This window comes from Pseudopipra pipra, chromosome 7 (genome assembly GCF_036250125.1).
Source record: "Pseudopipra pipra isolate bDixPip1 chromosome 7, bDixPip1.hap1, whole genome shotgun sequence".
Classification (NCBI taxonomy): Eukaryota; Metazoa; Chordata; class Aves; order Passeriformes; family Pipridae; genus Pseudopipra; species Pseudopipra pipra.
The window spans coordinates 21,592,907-21,613,817 of NC_087555.1; the positions used below are offsets into that span (position 1 = coordinate 21,592,907).

Sequence of the window (20,911 nt, forward strand, 5' to 3'; positions counted from 1 at the left end):
GAAGCAACATTTAACAATATTTTGAATGAACTACTCCTTTGTGTTTGACCATTGTTCCATTGTTTGCTACGGGGCTTGTTTAGGACATTCATTCAACTAAATGTTAGTTGCCTGTGTGCAAGAAAGAGATAATTACTTCTGATCTATATTTATAAATACTTTAGGGCCCACACAAGTGTTGTTGCCTCCTGGAATCTCAGCTCCAGCAAGCTGAAGCAGCCATTGCACTCATGCTGACGCATAAGAAGGTGACACATAAAAGGCAGCGAGTCCTTAGTTATAGAGAATGAGGTTCCTCTGATGACTGTTTGAGTCAGACAGAGAAGAGACCCAGGAAGGTCTGTCCTGCCACACACATTCTGGAAATGTCACAACATGTGGGATCCGGAGCCACCTCAGCTGCTCAGTAGGGATCCAAGTGGTATAAACATCTGATTTGAGTTGCCTGAGTTCTTAAACAGATTGTGCTCCTCACAAAGGAATAAAATAGTCCATGCACTCACCAGTGACCACAAGTCCAAAAAAGAGCACTTGTTGCATGTTTATTGCAGCACATCCTAGTAGGTAATGATACCTGTGGTTGCCTCACACGAGGTCTGAGAGTGGGAGACTGGAGGGATTCTGCAGCACAGAGGGAGGGAGACAAGCAAGAGGCCGTGCCCTGGAGGTCTGCACTGCCAGCACACAAGGGGAACACAGGTGCTGACAAATTGTTGGCATTAGAAGAACTCTAACATTGTCTGCCGTTTTGAAAACTTGCTCTCATTTACAAATGAAATCCATATAATTAATGTAAAGTCACTAAAGAATATTTCATAGAGCACTGTTGTTTTTATTATCTCTTAAAAACCTTTACTAGACATACCCAATAGAAACTACAAAGTCCACATGCATCACATCAACATCTCATAGTAGCATAGTTATATGTTCTTGTTCTTTGTTTTCTGTGATTTTTGTTTTGTTTTCACAATTCATTTGGTCTAAATGTTATTAATCTAGATTTGCAGAAAAGGTCTGTGAACCTTTCAAAGAGTCTGATCTGAGGTTGGAGTTTGTAACAAAACCTGAAACCAGGCAAGTTTCATGTGGTTTAGAATTTCATTGTGAACATTTCACCTAGATGTTGAAATAGGCTCAAAGTAACATTCCCAGTTTGAAAGTCTGTGAGAATTTCCCATTCAGAAGGACTTGTGGCATTTTAAACAGAGTGGAATTCATCCATCTACAGATGAGTGGAACAAGGCCTTCACTTCAGCCTAATTCAGATCGCAAAATAAGAACTTAATATGGTACGTAAGTCTTATGTTGACCTTCTGCCCAGAGATGAATGTCAACCCAAACATATACTCCATGACTACTGTTTCAACTCAGGCTGTTCTAATGGGGTAGGAGAAGCTGTAAGGAAAGAAATATATATGTATATAAAATGAAAATACTGTGGTTAATGCAATACAAAGATTGATAGATGTATTCTTTACTGGGCAGAAGGTTTCAAAAGCACTCGTGCTCATCTAGTAATGCCTTGTGGTAATTGCCAGCCATTGCTTTCCTACAGCTACAAATCACAGAGCTCTGTAACTGTGCAATAAGTCATCTTTCACTTGAGAGAAAAAGTGCATAGTGCCATGTTTTAGGAAACAAAAATGGAAAAAGAATCCAGATGTATAAAATAGCAAAGACAAAAAGAATCCTTTTTATGTTTAAAAATATGATTTTAGACCAAACTCATGATCTTGGGACCACGATGACTTACTTTCAGCACTTGGTGCTAGCAACTGTAGCAGAGGCAATATGCTATGTTGCAGATTTCAGCATCAAAGACTATTAAATGTAACATATAGTTGGGTAAAATTAGTGAATATTAAAGGCTACTGACATGTTACCTCCATTTGGAGCAGTTGTCTGCTTGCTGAAGCAGCTGCTTATACCCACAAACTCTTGTAGAAGGGACAATGAGCAGCTCTCTGCACAGGCAACAGGCTGATCCAGGCTATGAGCCTGTTGCTCGTAGCCCCCTGATGCTGAGGGCAGGGAAAAGGTGCCAGAAGAACATGGTGCAGACTGGACCATGTGGGTGGCGTGGTGGGCTGTCTCACCTACTGGCTACTCTGGGCAGCTGCCTAAGCTATTTCTAGAGACTTCTTTTGCTATAGCTGTGTTGCAAGTTCTAAAAATAGCCCTCTATCCCAAAATTCAGTTAAACTGTGTTTTCCTGTATATGTTTTGTTTTACTTGGGACATACTGGGAAACAAATGCAGTTATGCTAGTATAAGCTGTATCTGCTTTAAACCAGCTCCTTGCTTCAGGACACTTTTGTTATTCCACCAGCAGTGCTCTCCTTATGTAGCAGTGCTAGAGTTATCCCCAGCTGTCCAAGTGATCCAGGAACACCTTCCATATTCTTAATAAGCAGAAGTTTGTCTAGCTCTTTTGCTCTGTCTTTTTATTTCCAATCTCTAGGCACAGCTTTGTCACCTGGGGGAAGCTCAGACCTCTCAAAAATCTACAGCAGGTAAAAATCATTTTGGGTTAACTGAATCACTTCACGGACCACATCAATCATACAGGCCTTCCTGTCCTCTCTTTTCCTCTTCCATTACCTGGGTAGGATAGGGACTGGCTGACAGCTCACAGCAGCTTCTGCTGGCAACTAGTTCAGAGTTTTATTTAGGCCTACTCTATTACTGAAAAGGAAAACAGCCAGGAAACCAGACTATTCCCACTCTTCCAGATGCTAATCCCCTGGGACTGGTCTCCCCTGCCTCCTCCAGAGCCTTAAGTGCCTCTGCATCTTCCATTTTTACTAAGAAAATTTGATCAGTCTGTTCTATATCCAGGATGGACAAACCCTCTCAAGCCATCCTTAACTCCTCAGCAGGACGAGGAAGAGAGGAAGTGAAACCACTCCAGGAGGACTCTAAACCAAAATCCAGGAACGGCATCCGGACAGCGTGGCTTCTTCCCCGTTAAAAGGTAAAAATGCTCAGACAGACCCATCAGGTGTAAACCCAGGAACGTGGATCTGTCTCGCGGGAAGCTCTCACTCCCCGTTCCACAGCTGCGGTGATCGGGATGCAGGGGCGCAGCCGTGTGCGGGGATGGCCAGAGGAGAGTGGGGTGCCGGGGAGCACCCGGGCACGGGGCTTCGGCCGCGCCGGGGAGACTCGTTGGCGAGAGGCAGGGCCTGATTTGTGCTGCCTAGCCACTTTACGCGTTCCCTGCCAGCATGAGGAGGCTGTAAAGCCCGTCCAACAGCCCCCCCGGGGAATCCCTCTGATGCAAGGGGAGTCCCCGGCAGCTGTGGGCCGGGGTAGCTGAGCTGGCTCCCTGCCATCCCCCGCCGAGCCGGGCTGGGAAGTGCGGGGAGAGGGAGGTGTGGCTGCCGGGGCCCCTCAGCCATTGCCGGCTATCGGGAATGCCTCTCCGCGGCTGAGAGCAGCCGGGCTGCGGCGGGCAAGCGCCCGGGGCTCCCCGGGAGCAGCGCGGGGCCGGGAACGGCTGCGCGGCCCCGCCGCCGCCGCTCGGGCCGGGACGGCACTTCCACCCCGGCCATTTTCCTGGGGCCGGAGGCGGTGGCGACCGGCGAGCCCCGACGCCGCCCGCCCGCCCGCTCGGGGACGCGGCGCAGGAGCCGCCGGGCAAGGCAGCCGCGCAGGCCGAGCCGGGACACCCCGCCGGCCCCAGGCGGGGGGGACGCGGGGCGACCGCGGCGGAGCGGAGGCGGCCGCGGCCCGAGGGAATCTCTGCGGGAGGGGGGAACCTCCGCGGCCGGTGCCTGCCCGCCTGCCCCGCGGGCGCGGACGCCGCTAGGCCCCGGCCCCGCACCGCCGCGCCCGAGGGGAGCCCCGCGCCGCCGCTGCCGCGGAGGGAGCCCCTGGCCCGTCCCGCCGGGCCGGGTAGCGTGTGCGGGGCCGCAGCGCGGGCTCCCCGCCGCCCCCCGCGGGAAGCGGCGGCCCCGGCGCGCAGGACCGCGGAGCGCCCCCGCCCCCCGCGCCGCTCCCCCTTTGAAAACTGATCTTTGGCTCTTCGCGTGAAAGTGATTTGAATTTGGCTCGGCGGCGCTCTGCGCAGGCGTCCAGCTGCTGGCATGCTGGCTCCTTGCAAAGCAGCTGTTTTGGGTTTGAAATTCCAACATGGCAGAGGCTGCAGTCAGTCTTCCCTTCAAAAACTTGGAATGATTTCAAATCATAGGCACCTTCACTTAACCCGAGCCCCCATTCATCAGCAAACACATCGGATCGATGCTACTCTAACCTATCGGGTTCTTGTACCAAATCTCCAGGTAAGAGGATCTTTTTTTTTTTTCCCCCCACTAGTCTTCCTACCATCGTTTTAAATTTTATTTCATCTTAAAGCTCTCCGAGACAACCGCGTATTAATCGCCTGTTCGTGCCCTATATATTTTGCCTAATTTGCAGTCGTTTTCTGATACTAAACACTCCGGTCTGCTTGCCTGATCGTAGTCTGGAAAGTACAGATATACAATCGCGGTGCATGGTTTTTCCTCCTTGATCATTGCCAACAATAGTAGGCAGATTAAGAGTTCGCGATTGCAAGCTCCCTCCCCACCTCCTCCTCCTCCTAATTGGATTTATTTTTAAGTTGATTTGAAAATAATAAACTGCAGGTAGCGTGAGTCTGGACTTTGAGGCAACTAACTTCTGACCAAATAAGTGCAAATAAGAATCTCACAAAACTAAAGTTAGGTTTAAATTGTTGTGTCTTGGCTGGGGAGGGCACGAATATGTCAGAGAAGCTGTTGCAGTAAATGTAAGCACATCATCTTGGAGGGGGTACAGCGTGGTGGGCGTATTGTTGGCTCAGGAGGGAGAGAAAGATGTATAATTTAATGGTATATACAATCCACTGATCCTATTACTATCCTCCCTGGAGCTCTTGTTAGTTTCAATGGGAGTGAGTGAAATTGACATGGACTTGCATTCCTGGTCATGTGCTTTTTTTTCCCCCTTTCTTTCTTCTCTTGTGATCTGAGATCCCCTTTTTGTTGATGTTGCTTTCCCACTTAATTATATGCATGTAGGTTAAATGAATACCTGACGAAAGGGCCCACGTTTCAAGGCAGTGACATTTGATAGCTGAGAGGAAAAGTGGCTTTAATGAAAAGCAACCTTTGGAATTCCTGCTTGTGAAAAATCCAATTCAGCTTTTTGTGCTGCCAGCAAGAAATGATCAGTAGCACCAGTGTTTATGGTATGTCCGTTTTGGGATCTACTTCCTTTGCATCTAAATAGCAAAGACAAATTTAAATAGCATGATAACGCACTGAGGACTCTGCATGCAAATATTTTGTAATAAATACCTAATGTTTAATAGTATATTTTCACTTGTGTATATATATAAACATTTTTTTCTCTTGCTATCATTTGTTTATCATTTCTGCTTCGATTATAGCATTATATTTGTCCATTGTATTGATCTCAGTTGTAAAACCTGAAGTTGCATGTTACTAGCAGTGCACTATATACACCACTGAACTCCAATGGTATGTAAATTAGTAAAACTCGGTGAGTGGAGAAGGCGAAAATGTGTAGCAATGAATATATACACTTACACATCTATGTGCTCGTACATCCATACCTAAAATGCATCCTTTCCTTTTGCAAACTAGTATTTTTTGAGCATTCATTTAAACTCCAGCTGCTTTTCCCTCTTACTTTCAGCATAATCATCTGCTAGAGGTTCTAACTGATTTGGGGTGAGGGAATGTTTTGCATGTAAACAAACAAAATTACTGTTGTGGTCGAATGTTTAATATGATTTAATAAGGGTTATTTTATGCTCAGTTTACAAGTGTCTGGTTCACACTACTCTGCTCTCAATTTGTAACAGAATGAAATAATCAGGTGCTGAAACTGGCTTAATTTTAACAGTCACTCTTCAGCCCCCCATGCTGCCCCCTCCTCCAAAAAGTGAAATAAAATGGAGCATGGGAAATTTCAATAGATTTCCTCGTGGTGCAGTACATGCATCTCTAGGTATGCGGTTAAGGCTAAGGAAGTAACAACAAAGATGACTATTAGTCTGTTTTGTGCAAACAAAAAAAGGGGGTACGTTCACTTTTTAATTGCATGTGGTAGTAACAAATAAGGATGGAGAGAGACCCTGGACCCTAGGAGAGGGAGAGAGAGCATGTGTGTGTGTGTGTGTGTGTGTGTGTGTGTGTGTGTGTGTGTGTTTGGGATAAGGGGGAGGTCTGGCGTGTGTGGCTGATGATCTCTCGTAATAACATATCTGAATGCAGGAAAGAAATTGAGAGAGCAGTTGCACAATGTACACTCCTATTTTGGTGTTGTAGGTGACTATATTGCTAAACATATCCTGGGTGCTATATGATTGCATTTTGCATTTAGAACTTGTTGACTTTGAAACGATCAATAAGGCAACTGTTTATTTTAGATGCACATAATTTGCTCTGAGAAATGTTTTAAGGGGAAGAGCAAGCAAGCGAGAGCGGAACATTTTTTTTTCTTTCTTTTTTTTTTTTTTTTCCTAGAGCTGTTGGAGCAAATGTGATTGCCAGATGGGAGATTTCCCTCTGTGATGTTAAAGCTGTAATATATATTCAGAGCAGATTGGACTGCTGCTTGTGATGAGGAGGATATTACATTTATAAATTTTAAATCGGGAATCGGACAGTATGCTGAGAGCTGAAATTGGATGGTGTGGATGGTTTGGACTGTTAAATGCGATTCTCAGATAATAATAATAATTATAGTAGCAGTAATATATGTATATATAATAAACATGATACTATTAGGCAGCTATATATATTCCGTGACACTTAAGTATATATTTCCAAATATGACTTTTCTCTTTTCCCCTCTTCCCTAAAATGTTAGGGATTGGAGGTGGTTGGAAGGGGTGTTTAAGAACCCACTCTTAGGAGAAATCAAATGTAATCAAGTTCCTGTTTGAGGAAAAGTTTTGCTACAATTCTTGTTGCGAATGCATCTCTTTCTCAGTTTTTGTTTTGCCCGTGCATGTGGCCTGACAGTACCACAATCCTGAAAGGCTGGAAAGTGGGAACTAGTCACACTCGAGCAGCTCTGCTGTTGCAAATTAAAAGTGTGTTGTGGTCAGGAAATGAAAGCTACAATGTCTCTTTTGAACAAGTCGTTTATCAAGAGAAACATCTATCAAGCAGTGACTTGTCAGATTGATCCTCTAAAAGTTAGGTCCGAAATGGAAGCTACTTTGATGTTTTTGATCCCAAATTTATAAAATTGAGAAAGCTGGAAGAAGTAGGACCGATTTGCACTTAAAAATTACTCTGCTTAGGGCGTGACAAAATCATCAAGTATCTGTGATACAGAGCTGGTAAATCAAGGAGGTATCGGATCTTCTGCCTAATTTTTATTTTCAGATTGAAACTTTAGCTTTGCCACACAGACAGTCTCTTTTCATACTTCTAAAGATCCTGCCTGTATGAATCTGTGCATTATTTCGACAGGGATATTTTCTTGCTTAGGAATACATCTGTTGCTTCCAAATAGAACCTTTTTCTGTTATTTTTGTGATGGTATTTATAGATGTATATTGCCTTGAGAAGGCATTTTTTTTCCTCTCATCTCAGTCTTGTTTCTTTTTCTGTATTTGTAATCTCAGTTTCTACCTCTCCTCCCTGTAAATCAAAGTTTCTTTTACTGCCAAAGTAATGTTTATTGCAAGCAAGGTACATTTGAAGGTATCTGTTTGCATAGCTTAAAACATGGTAAGAGTCCTGTTAAGTGTATCTTCCCCTTCTCATCCTCTTGTTTCCATTTTTTGGCACGTGAACCACGCTTTCATTCTCAACAGAAACAGTATTTCAAATTGAATATAAAGTGGAGATTTCAAGTAAAAAAAAAAGATGAAAACAAAGTCCAAACTGATCTTTTATCTCTACCTAATTTCAATAATTTGAATTGTTTAGCAACTTGACTAAAAAGTTTTTCATTTTGCATAAAGTTTATGTTTGGATTATCAAGGAATCCCTTTGATGAAAGAGGGATTTGATGTTTGCTTGTTGTTGGATTTCTGGTTTTTGTGCTTTTCTTTTTGGCTAGGGTATGAGTGAAATCTTCCTTAAAGCAGGATGCTTTGACTTCTTTTCTTCAGTGTTGTAAATGAGACTAACACTGCTTATGGTTACTTGATAGAGACCCATTTGCAAATAGGCAGCAAACAGCAGCGTGGTGGGAGTTTTGGTGAGTGTTATACTTGCTAATTAATCATGTTTGAAATGAAGGAATCATAGCATGTTAATAAAGACTCATTGTTATTTGATGTTTGTAACACTCCTACATGAATCTGGGGGGTTTGGGGGTTTTGTTATTATTTCCCCTGCCCTCCTTAATAAGGTACCTTCAGTACCAGATCAAATTGTTTTTATTTATTGCAACATTCTGAAAGCACAAAGATGTTTACTTCTCTTATTCTAGCAGTATTTTAGAAATATGAAGACTGTATTGCTATTAATATTTTTATCATACAGTTCCTGGGAAAAAATGACAAGTCTTATGTCATTAGCTGTCCTTTAAGATGTTTTTATATTTAAGCAGAATCAAACATTCTTTTTTTTTTTCATCTTCATATAAAAAGACCTACTACTCTTTTCTTATAATTGAAAAATGGCACTTGATGAACTTTTTTGCCCTACTTGCTTTTGCATATGTAGTAAGGGATGGCATCTAAAAATATATTCCAAAATAGTTTTTATACTAGCCTGTTGAAAATTAAACTGTAAACCACTTGGATGGTGCTTCTGTTTTCTTGTTTTGGTTTTCAGTATGGCTCTTATCCGATGTGTCATCTTTAGTCTTTATTTTTCATTTTTCTATTCGTAACTGCTATATACAATTGAGAGAGAAGTGGTAATCTCTTTCAAACTACAAAGCTTTAATTTCAAAATTTAATAAGTTAATTAAGGCTATTTTATGCTGCATGAACAAGGTTTGAGATCTGCTTTTGTTTAGACGCTGTATTCTTTTATTAAGATATAATTCCTAGAGGAAAATGATTCTGTATGGTTCCTGTCAATAAGTTTATTCAATGAATGCATACAAGAAGCATTAAATATAATGACTGATCTTTCTGTAGTCTTAATCATCAATTAATAAGCTTATCTGCTTGTTAGGAGTGGGTTTAATGGTACAGAATCAGCATGAGATCTGCCTATATGAAACATTTGTATGTTTATAACAGAGTGAGTTTTGATCTTGCATCCCCAGATCTAATAATAGAAATATTTGGCTCTTTGCCCTCAATCAATATATCCCTTAGGAGAACAAACTTCACATAATACTTTCATAAAGTGCCAGATGTATTGATACCAAGTTGATAAATTTAATTACTGGGGTTTTACATTGATTCATTGATCTTATGATTGGAGGAAATTGTTTCGCAGACATTTCTGAAGTATCAAGGAATATTGTATGTTGATAAAGCTTGATTAATTGATCAATCAGTGCTTTTTTTCCTTTCTCGGTCATTGATAAAGAAAGGCATAAAAATAACTGTAAGAAAAATTTGGAATAAACTAATTAGAAATTCTCATGTGTTATTAACTGAGGAGATGAGAAACAGAGCACTATGGAGGTGGGAAAAAATGAACTTTGAAGTAGAATTGTGCATGTTGGGCCAAATCCTTAGCTGATGTAAATAATGCTTAGCTTTCAAGAACTACAGTAATTTACAGTTCCCAGAATCTGTGGCTTTTTAATGTTGTTGTTGGTTGGTTGGTTTGGTTTTTGTGGCTTTTCTTTTTCTTTTTTCTCCTTTCTTTTTTCTTTTTTCTTTTTTCTTTTTTCTTTTTTCTTCTTCCTTCCCTGGGTACTGTTCTTTGGCTCATTGGAAGCTGTTTTAAATTAGATATTATGGCTACTAAAATGTATGGAATTTTAGATAAGCATCTGATCCAAAATGAATAGCATAGCTATAAAAGCAATTTGAAGAGCTGTAAATTCAGGATTGCGTATCCCTGATATTGTTGCAGAGTATTAAAATCTTGCTAGCTAGAGATGCTATCCTCTAAGTGAAAACTTATCTTCCTTATGGGAAAGATGACTTCAGGGAACTCTAGGCTGGGAAAAGGCCTGGAGTTTCTTTTGTTGCTAAAATAATAATAAAAAAATCCAATACATAGAATTAGTTATAGGGATATTTTCCAGGTGAAAAACCTTACGAGAGTATTTGGCTCCATTTCGGTGAGGTATGTGACCTTTTCACCCTATGTCAATGATATTTTTATAGAGTGTGTGAGAAATGCGAGCATAAAGAAAATTCCTTAAGATCATTCAATTTTTATTTTCTCTTAAAAAAAAAAAAGAAAGGAAAAAGATTTCTGAATCTCAAAACAACATATACATCTCCCTTTAAGGGATGGTAGCTAATAGAGAAAAAGAGAGAAAATCCACTTGCAATATCTTACCATAGGTTCGGCAAATACAGTCTTATCCTTCAAGGAGCAGAGAATCCTTAGACTGTAATGGAGGTCAAAGGAAATCTAAGGTTTTCAGTCCTTTCATAATTGTACCTGCCACCCCCCTGATCGGCATGTTAAAGAGAATGCATGTATTATATTTCTTAGAAGATAATTTGTATTTGCAGCAACCTACTAAGCACAAGTGGACTTTGCCACTATTGCTTCTAAATACCTGTTGATGTTGGCCCCGCTGTGTGACAGGAGAGGGAAAATGGAAAGAGAAGGAGTTGGTCAGTCTTGGTTACCAAAGTCTTGAAAAACTGGGGGAGAGATCAGGCTTTGACAGGTCAGTCTGAGAAACGGAAGAATACGAGAAAGTGTAATCTGCAGAAAGCAGCACTGATTAAGAGCATACGGAGATGTCTGCAGTGATGAAAACGTGGAGTCTGTGCTTCCCTCTTGCCGAGCTATGTTGCTGTGAGGTATCGGCACACACAGTATGGTAATAACAGTATTGTATGTCTGTTCGGATCGTGCTGTAACAGTACCTGTCAAACATATCATAATACTGAACTATCTGTTTAATCATATAAGCAAAACTACTTACTACAGAAGCTATTGTATTTGTACAATAGAAAGAACAGCCATACATTATTTAAATAATAGACTAAAACTTTGTTCTTTAAACCATTTTTCTGCATAGGGAAAAAAGTTTCATGTGTCTTGGCTATAATTAAAAATAATGCAACTACAGATGATTGTCATACCACTGGCTGATTTTTTAATTTTTTTTTAATACTCTATTAAGTATGTAGTCTGATGTGCCATGAAACACTGAAATAGCAATTACCAGTCGTATTGTTTAAGTGTAACTGAGAAACTATTTTCTTGGTTCTTTTAAAGTATAGTGCAGCTACTACTAGTATTTTGTTAGTTAAATTTCAAATACCCTGGAAGTGATGTGGACAAGGATGCTGAGATTATTTTGATACAATAGCAAAGTTTAATGATGTAAGTACATTCCTTAAAATCATATATTGCTTTTTGCTATCTGTTTTTAACCCTTTTGTATTCTACTTTAAATCTATCATGTAGTTTTTTAAAGCATATATTCACTTTCTGTTTATGAATTGCTCAATATATGAAGATGTATGCCGCAATTTATTTTGTGTGATATTTTAGAATGTGTGCATGTGTCAAGCTGGTTATAGATTGGTGATGATAAATTGGTTTCAGTAATCTGTATCTTATTTGCATTAATACTCTAGCACTAAGAGCATAGTGTGGTCAAACTTCATGATCTAAGCTAGCGGTCTCACATCTAATTAAGCAGGATCTGAGTGAATGATTCTCTGGTATGGGTCACAATTGAACTTTTTGTTTCTCTTCTTCAGTGTGATAAAATGCTTAAGGGACATATTAATGCATATTTGTGGAACTTCTGCTAATCCGAAGGGAATTTGAAAATGAATATTGAGAGGAGATGGGAGAAAGGGCTGAACCTGATGGGTCACAAGGGTTTGTGGCAGGAATGTATCTTCATGTTTTCATTCAAGTTGTTTTGGTTTTTTTTCCCTGATTTAGAACAACTGCTGTTTGCCTTTTAATATGTTGGAAATCACATCCCTATTTTCCTCGGAGAGTTTTTTTCCCTTCTGTCTCCTCCATTCTAGTGCACAAGCAAGTCATTAATAAAAAAGCATTTATACAGTGGGCTTGAATTATCACTTAATAAAACTGAGAACTGTAGTGCTGTGAAGATATTCCTAGACAGTACAACAGATGTTACTGTGTGTACTTGTCTTCTGGAGACACAGTGAGGGGAAGAGCCAACAATTACTTTATATTACCGAGTGACAGCACAGGGTGGATAGGAATGATAAAGTTATATGCAGAAATTATTAATCCCTGACAATAGTATCAATACTGACGTTTAAAATATTATGAACTGATAGCCCTGCTGTACAAACTGCTGTGATAGCTGTGCTTTTAGATGAAAAGTAGCTATTTATATGCCTTACGGCTCAGTGTGGTCATGTTGAAAGTATGAACCTACTCATCACAGACTCTGAGAAAGTGCAGGTTAAGATCCTCTGTCTTCTTTAGACCTATCTGATTACTTCAGCCTCCTGTGTTGACACAGAGAAAGAAACAGCTAGATTCTGTGCTGGAACAATAAGGTTTGCAAGCACTGACTGATATAAGGTATCCCATTGTGATACCTAAACCAAATTTTAAAAAAATCAAGCATCCTTTTCAAGTTAAACTTGAGAAACAGAGAAAGGAACAGCAAAGATGTATCTGAACACACTTGAAGGAGCACCATTTACTTTCAAAAGAGATCTTTCCCATCACTTGTGGATAGCTCCACCATGAAGAGCAATATCAAAAGATCTCAGAAAAGTAACTATTCTTTTATGTCTTTGGGAACTCAGATGCTTACAAGATTGTTTCTGAGAAGGAAAAGAATTGATCCTATTTTCAGTCCCTTGTTGGCATTTGTGGACCACATGACTATATACAGTATTGTAGAAATACATTCTTGGTGTATGGATCCAATTCTGTTTCCTCTTGCAGCTCTAAAATAACAGTGCAATATGGCTGTAAGAAAATTCAGTTTGGACAATGTGTTTTTATTAATTTTTTTTTTTTTTTGCATTCTGTAAAATAGTTTAATTTAAAATACAAATGGAGTTTGCTGAAGATCTTTAAACTTAATTGATAGGTCATCTGCATTATTAAAGTAGAGAAATTAAAATAGTTTATATTTTTTTTCATGAAAATATAGACTTAAAGTCACCTCTGATAATTTGCAAACAGTATATATCCAGGCAGAAAATTGCTAGGTTTAAACTATCAAGATTCAGTTATTTTTAATATGGAAGGAGATTATAAATTTGTTAACTCTTCAGCTAAATGTAGACTTGACTTACAAAATTAAGTGGTTTTATGTTTAATAATGATAGATCTGCAGCTTTATATTAACTTCATAACTATACTGGTAAGATATTGAGCATACTGTAAATGAGCAGATATTCCACTTTAAAGATAATAATTTTTCATGTGTTTATAGAATTTCTGATAATTTTTTATTTCTTACTCTTTGCTTTCGATAAAAGCTGAAATAAGTATATTTTGGAAAATGTTCATGCAGCAATTAACCTTTTTTTAGTCATTGATTTTCATTTTGTTCGACTTTCATTCATTGCATTTCATACACCTGTCCTGTGTAGGCATTCTCTATGCTACAACACTAGTTTATTTTTCCACTTTCAGTTTAAAACCTTTAGTGGTAACATTAGTTTAGCTGGTACCATGGTTGTCCTACCAAGAAATTTAATGTTATTCAGATTAATATCAGTAAATCTTATGTAATGAGGGGTATGAGACACTCCTTGTTATTTGGCCCCTGGTATTTGTCAATGTAACACTCATATCGAAGGTACACTTTAATATGCAGGGAACATATTTGTTAATTCTATAAACACATAGTTCAATAGCTTTGAGAAGCCTTTCTTTTATAAAGTTAGACATAGGTAAAGTGTATCTCATCGTGTGCTTATGGAGACTGTGAATAACCAGTGTCTCAATTAATGATGTTTTGAAAGTTTTCACTAGTTAGAAATGTTCAGTTATAATGTGATTATCCATATGGTACAGAATAACAAATTGACACTAGTATTCATTTGGAGTAATAATTTTCACCCCTTATTAAGGAAAGATGTTTTGTTATTGATTGCTTAGCAAACACCACTACCACCCTCCCCACCCCCCCCAAGATGTCAGCTGTTTAGAGATGGTAGAATTCACTACTTTCATTCATGACAGGCAACTCCTTTTTGGCTAAAGTTACTGTTCCTTTCTGTTTCAAAGCAGCTACAACAGCTGCAGTTTGAGCTTGAAGGGTCTGAGTGGCTGAGATAACATCACGAATAGTATAGCATCTCAGCAAGTGCAATTCAGGTTTCCGGTTTTGGGTGCTCAATTATCAGAGGCACTGAGTCCCTGCAATTTCTATTGACTTTGGATATGCAGGTGTGCAACAGTTCTTAGTAGCTAGGTCTTATAAGCAATTTCCCCAAAAAACGGTAGGTGTTAGCTTTATTTGTACTTCTTAAATGCTACAGTCTCACTCTTGAAGTATTAATGCTGTATCATAGAAGAAACAGGGCTTTTGATTTTTCCTGGTTGTTGTAAAAACACATTTTAAATTCATCAGGACAAAAATACATGTGTTATGTAAAGGTATAACAAATTATTCATTTGTGATTTTGCATGGAGGAAACTTTAAACTCAGTTTGTTACTGTGTAGATGTTCCAAGGAGCAATACAGAGTAGATGATGCTGTTCTAATTGCAAAATCTCCCTTACTTGTCTTCTTCCTCCTCCTGATCCTTCTCCCTTCCCCCTCCCCCCCATGGCTTTTTAAACAATTATGGGCATTGTGCTCTTTAATGGTGCATAGATAGTTACTGTAAAGATAGATGTCCTCAAATAATGAGTTTCTAATAATAATCAGAGGGACTTAGATTAAACTGGTTTTGTATAGAAATCTTCCAGTGTGAAAAAGTACACCTAAAATCCTGAGATATATTTACAGGAGCTATTTACAGAGAACTAACCCAATTTTGTATCTGTACATATGTGTGGGGCGAGGGGAGCAGAGGCATACGTCTCTATGTGCCTACGTTTTTGTCCACCTGCTTTAAGGACTTCAGAAGATTATTTTTTTTTTTTAGTACAGATTTCTATTTTGCTTTCTGATAACAGAATATGTTTTAAAATCACGGCATACTAATTAGCTTCTGTGTTTACACTGGAAAGCTTGAATCCCTTCAAATGACTTCTACCCTCACTGTTCTTTCTATCTGTTGCTTCCCTCCCCGGCACTGTCATCCTCCTCCCCCCAACACAATGAGGTTTCTTACATTGGATTTGTTGCTTTCTTCCTTGATCTAAAGTTCTGAAGGCAAGTAAATGAAAATGATAAGTACAGTAACAGATAATTGTTACTTTAAAGAGTTGTCGCTATATTGGGAATAATATCTTTCCTAATAGGTACTGAATCAGCAAGGCTGCACAATAAAAAGAGCAAAATAGTTTAACTTATGGTTTAGAAATACATATGCCATTTAAATGGAAACAAACCTCCAAATCTCCCACATACCTTTTGGGGTTTGGAGAACAAAAGCTTACTTGTACGCTCCAAATTCCCCTGGGCCTTAATTTGCAATACCATTATTTAAGCCTGGCTGATATAAACCCATTGCAAAGAAACAGAATCTCTCTTTCCTGGCTTTTTGAAGCCATTCCATGCCCCCCTCTCCCTGCCTACCAATGTCTCCCAGCCCCCCCTTCCCTTTCCCAGCCTCTTGGTCTTACTGTGAAACTCTTGTATTTGAAATATGGTAAACGTAGAAATACTGCACTTCTAAAATATAGGAAGTGGCATTCTGCATTGTTTTACTGAGATCTCTACCAACACTTATGTAATTCTATCTTCTCACTAAGATCAAGGCTATAATCACTTTAATATTTGTTGTGTCCTCTACCAGGTGACCAGTCTTTTACTGTAAAGATAAGAGACCCTGATATAGTAAGTTATTTCTTCTCTAAGTCAGATCTTATAGAAAATACTAACTATAAAGTGATGAGAAACTTGTGCCCACTTAAAATGCTCCTGGGGTACCAGGCTCTCTGGATATCAACTCCTGGTTACAGTACTGGTATTGTCAGATGCTCAGCTGGAAGTAGTTCTGGAGCAGAACTGGGTTTGGGTGTAATCCCTAACAGCTAAGAGTAAATACAGGAATCACTGTAGCTTGATGCAGCATTGAGTACTACAGCTGTATTTATTTTGTTGCTAATAAAATGGCAGTCTATTTGTCATTAAGAAGGTTGTCTTTTTGAACTAGCAATTGAGGTGCAGTTCTGAGCATTTGAATTAGTGGGAAAAGCTAAGAAATAGATGAGCTGCATTCCTGAATGTGGGCGGAAGGATGGTGAGTAATACATGCCTTGGCATGGCATCTGCCAGAAGCACTTTTTTCTTTTCTCCCCACGCCTGCTCCCCCTGTTCTAGTTTTGAAAGGTGTAAGGTATTCTGATAGGCAGAGGGGAAAAAACAAAAGAGAAAAATACTTCCAAGCAAAACCTTATAGCATATCTCGATAACTGTGCTCCACACTTAATTTAATTAGAAGACAACTGCACTGGAAAACTGGTCATTTAAGTCATAGTTAACCACTGGTTCTCTCCTACCTCCAGTCAGAACTGATTATATGCCATGTTGTATAATGTAATTTCTACAAGAAAATTAAGTATGAATGGGCATGATAGTATTGTGTAGTTGCAATAATGAGGTTTTCATTAATGATATTAATCTATCATTTACCTATCCTTTTAGAGGTGAAAATAACTATTTTTCTTCTGGCATTTCTTTTTACTATATATACCAACCAGTATCAAATTGGGGTATTTTCTAAATACTTTAAGCAAAAGACTGACTGGATAGCTATTAATATGTTCATTATGTGGCAAAAAGGCACTGAAAGAAGTAAAACCTTGTATGTGCATGTTTCTTGTAGGATAACTGTTTTCAGGAGGGATATGTTGTAATATAATTTACTAGTGTATAGTTTCTGAAATTTTGTGAGTAGTTCCATGCTGGATTTCAGGCAAGCAAGTTTGTTTTCTAGTTAGCTGTAATAAGACTTGCTGTCAGTAGTAAGATAATAAGGATAAGGATCATGTACAGTTTAAGAAAAAAAAATCTTATCCATTTGCATTTGTGCACCAAATTCCACTTGGTGATATCCTTGTTGGACTGAGCTATTAAGTGCTCTGTGGACTGTGTTTCAGCTAGTGTATGATTGACTAGGTATATTATAGCTTTTTACCTGCTGCCAATGCAAAATTTGACCCTGGTTTTACCCTGAGATGTTTCTGCCTTTTAAAAGATCCACATTTCATGAGTACACAGGTGGGTGATAAGAAGATTTATCGTTGTTATTTGTAGGGTGTGGCTCCATGTTAGAGTAAGAGTAACCTGAGTCTGAACTGATGCTAAATAGATTTTATTTTTTAGTGTTGATTCCAAAGCTCGACTATGGGAATTGATGTATCATCTTAAAATTTCAAGTCTACATTTTATGCACTGTGTCAAAGTACCCATGAGCTCATTAAGCAAAGACTTTTTCAATTATATCTTGTGTTTATGCATGTATTTATATTTGACAGGAATCCTTTAGAGATTTGGTTTGCTGTATTAATGCTTACAGTGTATTACAGTACATAAAATATGCTACAAAAAAAAAAAAGAAAAAGAGTGAGTACTGCTTACAGGTCTAGTGCTGGTAGCCTCCTCTGTACTGTAGTAGCTGATGAAAAGTTCCTTGGCCAGACATCCAGCCTCTAGAGGGCACGCCAGTAATCTCCTCTGCCAGACCCTCACCTCCACAACCGTCTGTAGAAAGTTTTAATGCTGGCACCTACAAAGAGAATCCCATTTGTGTGACATAAAAAAAAAATAAATCTCTGTGTATTCCTCATTATTCCTGGAATTTTGCTACAGTAAGTGGTTTCCTATTCTTTTTTTCTTTTTTAATCTGGGAGATGTTTTTGTATTTGCCTCTTTTTTTTTTTTTTTCCTCTCTAGTGGTTGTCTTTAGGGAACTAGACTCAAATTCGCTATGTTGCTCACTTACAGATATTTTTTCACCTGGTAGAAACATTTCTTTAGCTATACACTGCTCTTTGCTGTAGTAAAGACTACAGAAGCCAGCGCACAGTATTTGAGATGCCTAGAATTGGGTACTAAATTTTATTATATACTAAAATCTGGATAATAAGTAATTCAGGTGGGATTAAACCCAGTTAACCCTACTCCAGTTGCCTAGGTCCAATTGCTTGACCCTTTTCTCTTGTGAGATGCCATATTACAGTTTCTTGTTCTCTTATGGATTATTGTTAAAAATGTTGATATTTATGTGAAGTCACATTTATTCTTTAGTTCAAATGTTTCACTATGGTTCTCTACTCCAGTGTATCACTATTAGCAATCAGAAGGTTTCCAGTAATTCAAATTCATCTGATAGTCTGCTTCAAATTTTCAGTAGATCTACTGATGTAGAACAAAAAGAGCAAGTATTCTTGAATTTGGTACCATAAATTAAGACATGCTCCAATCCATAGTTTAGTTCTAACTTCTTTGTTCTAAGACTACGAGTATGTTTAGGGAGAAATGTATATTTAAGAAAAATTTGTTACATGGATTGTCATTAACCAAGTGGACAACTTTTCCTAAGAGTATAGTGGTGTAACTTGCGCACTTTCTGCTCGAGAAACTGCATGGATGCAGCATTTTAGCTACACAGTTAATGATGAGCCATAAAGCTTAACTGCAGTGTTGAGTTTCTGCATTTCTGTACAACATAAGAAAAAACTGAGAACGAATCCAGCAAAAGGGTTTTGATTATTTTGTAGGTCCCCTGACCTATAACCAGGACACCTTTGCTCGGTTCCCATTTAGCTTTCTAACCTTTTTTTCAAAAGTAATTAAAATAAAAGTTGCTTGGTATATGAAGCGTGTGATGTCTCCTTTGCGGTTGACACTGGACCAAATTTTGTTGAGGCAGTTTGACAATAACCTGTGAACAGTTTGGGAGATTCAGGAAGTATGTTCCCATGTTGAAGCAACCCCCTTGGCAATGTTTTTCATTGCTTCAAAATGTCAAGAGTTTTTGTTGGTCTAAGAATAATTACAGTTTATGGAGAGGCAGGGGAAAAAAATTTCCAAGACAGAACACAATCTGTGAAAGTACTAGGTCAAACCTCTATGTCTTCATCACCTGTGACCAACAGATAGTTAACTTACTGGAGAAATAACTGTGACATTGTTTCGTGATTCATCTAATCCACTTTTTCCCAAGGGGCTGACAGAGTCACCAGTGTGTCACTTCAACCTTGGCACACACCCAGGTTTGCAAACTTGGTCCTTCGTTCACTGTTGTGTGGTGGAGCTGTGCAGTGAACTGCCCAACATACTGAAACCTCAATAAAAAGGATGGGTAACACCTGGAGGGCATCATGATTAACCCCTTTACAAATCTAATCTCTGCAGGGCTACGTGTACTCTTAAAATCAGCTTTAGCTGTCATGGAAATAGGTTGGAAATATAGTTAGGGTATCTGGTCAGTCTTAAATAACCAAGTTTTTTGATGACAGACTTGTTTACAGTCAGTGACTGTCCCTGCTGTTCTGCCTGAGAGAGAGCAATTGTTTTTGCTAACTGCTAATGGAGGATTGGTATCATCCAAGTATATCCGTTATTATCCTCCAAACCCCAATATCCTGGGCCTTTCTCTTCCACCTGTCAAGTTGGTGGCTTTTACAGCTTGTTCTGAAAGCCAAGAGATCAGGCTGTGTTGAAGTGAGTGGGAGGAAGAAAGCAAGTCCCAGAGCCAGAAATGGCCCCAGAAGGGACACAGTTTCAATGGGGTTCCTGCTGGAAGGCCTCTGCCCACATCACCTGTGGCATCGTAGTGGCAGAGCTAACTGACTCTTGGATGGTTCAAAATAGCAGGAACAAGTGAATATGCTGTGAAAGTATTGATACAGTTTTTACAGGATTAAAAAAAAAGAGTTACATTGGGAAATAATTCAAAGTCAGTTTTAATGGGGAATATTAAAGTACCAAGCAACTCCAGTGTAAGCTGGATGACTGGTCACTGGCTTTTGTTGCTGGAAGGGTGTTTGTCGTGTCTTTTGTCTGAATTCAGAAAAATGTGAATTTTGTCCTTGTGGTGGAACACCATGCCTCTTAAACATTGGTCAGGGGAGTAAAACAGCAAAGGAATTTTTTTTCCTGCCTGAACAAATGATTTTAGAATTCAGGCTCCAAATTTCTCTTTAAACCATTTTTAATAGAAACAGCAAGTTATAAATCATCTAAGCAATTACATGAACACGGAGTGGGGCTCAGCCTCGGCTTCAGCCCTAGATGTTTCTGGACTACAATCATGGCCCAGCCCAGATATTTACAGCTTAATTTCTGTTCATGTGCACTTGTCCATAAATGGTTCCATTTCAAGTTCAGCAACTGAACCACTTATAGTAGAGCATGATTTAAATTTGAATGATGGCAAAGTGTGAATAGAGACAATTTACCTTTGGAAACTTTCAAGTCCATTTCCCATGTTTAAAATGTAAGGTAACTCTTGAACAGAGAATGACTGATCAATAAGTGCCCCCTTTTAAATGTTGTATTCTTCATTTTTTTTAAAAATCTATATATGTATATAAAATCTGATTTTATCCAATCCCCCCACCTTCTTTTTTCCTTTTTGTTTTCTTTTTTTTTTGGTTTAGCTTTGCTACGGTTCTGAGCAGAGACTTTTTTCCCCCTCCTTTTAATGCTATGCCATCTAGCACTACTTGCATTGCAAGCCAGTGCATGTAACCTCTCTGCTCTCCCCATTCCTGTCCTC

At 39.1% G+C, this 20,911-nt stretch overlaps 1 protein-coding gene across 2 annotated transcripts in view; it reads left to right on the forward strand.

Annotated features, from left to right (window-relative positions):
* The first annotated feature begins 4,078 nt into the window (after positions 1-4,078).
* Positions 4,079-20,911, forward strand: part of FIGN (fidgetin, microtubule severing factor) — a 105,535-nt gene continuing 88,702 nt past the window's right edge. The window contains exons 1-2 of one of the 2 annotated variants that reach the window (XM_064661040.1): positions 4,079-4,283; positions 5,043-5,212. In XM_064661040.1, coding sequence (XP_064517110.1) covers positions 5,188-5,212 — 25 coding nt within the window. In that variant the 5' untranslated portion in view covers positions 4,079-4,283; positions 5,043-5,187. The remainder of the gene's footprint in view (positions 4,284-5,042; positions 5,213-20,911) is intronic. The other variant, XM_064661042.1, reaches the window with a different exon arrangement.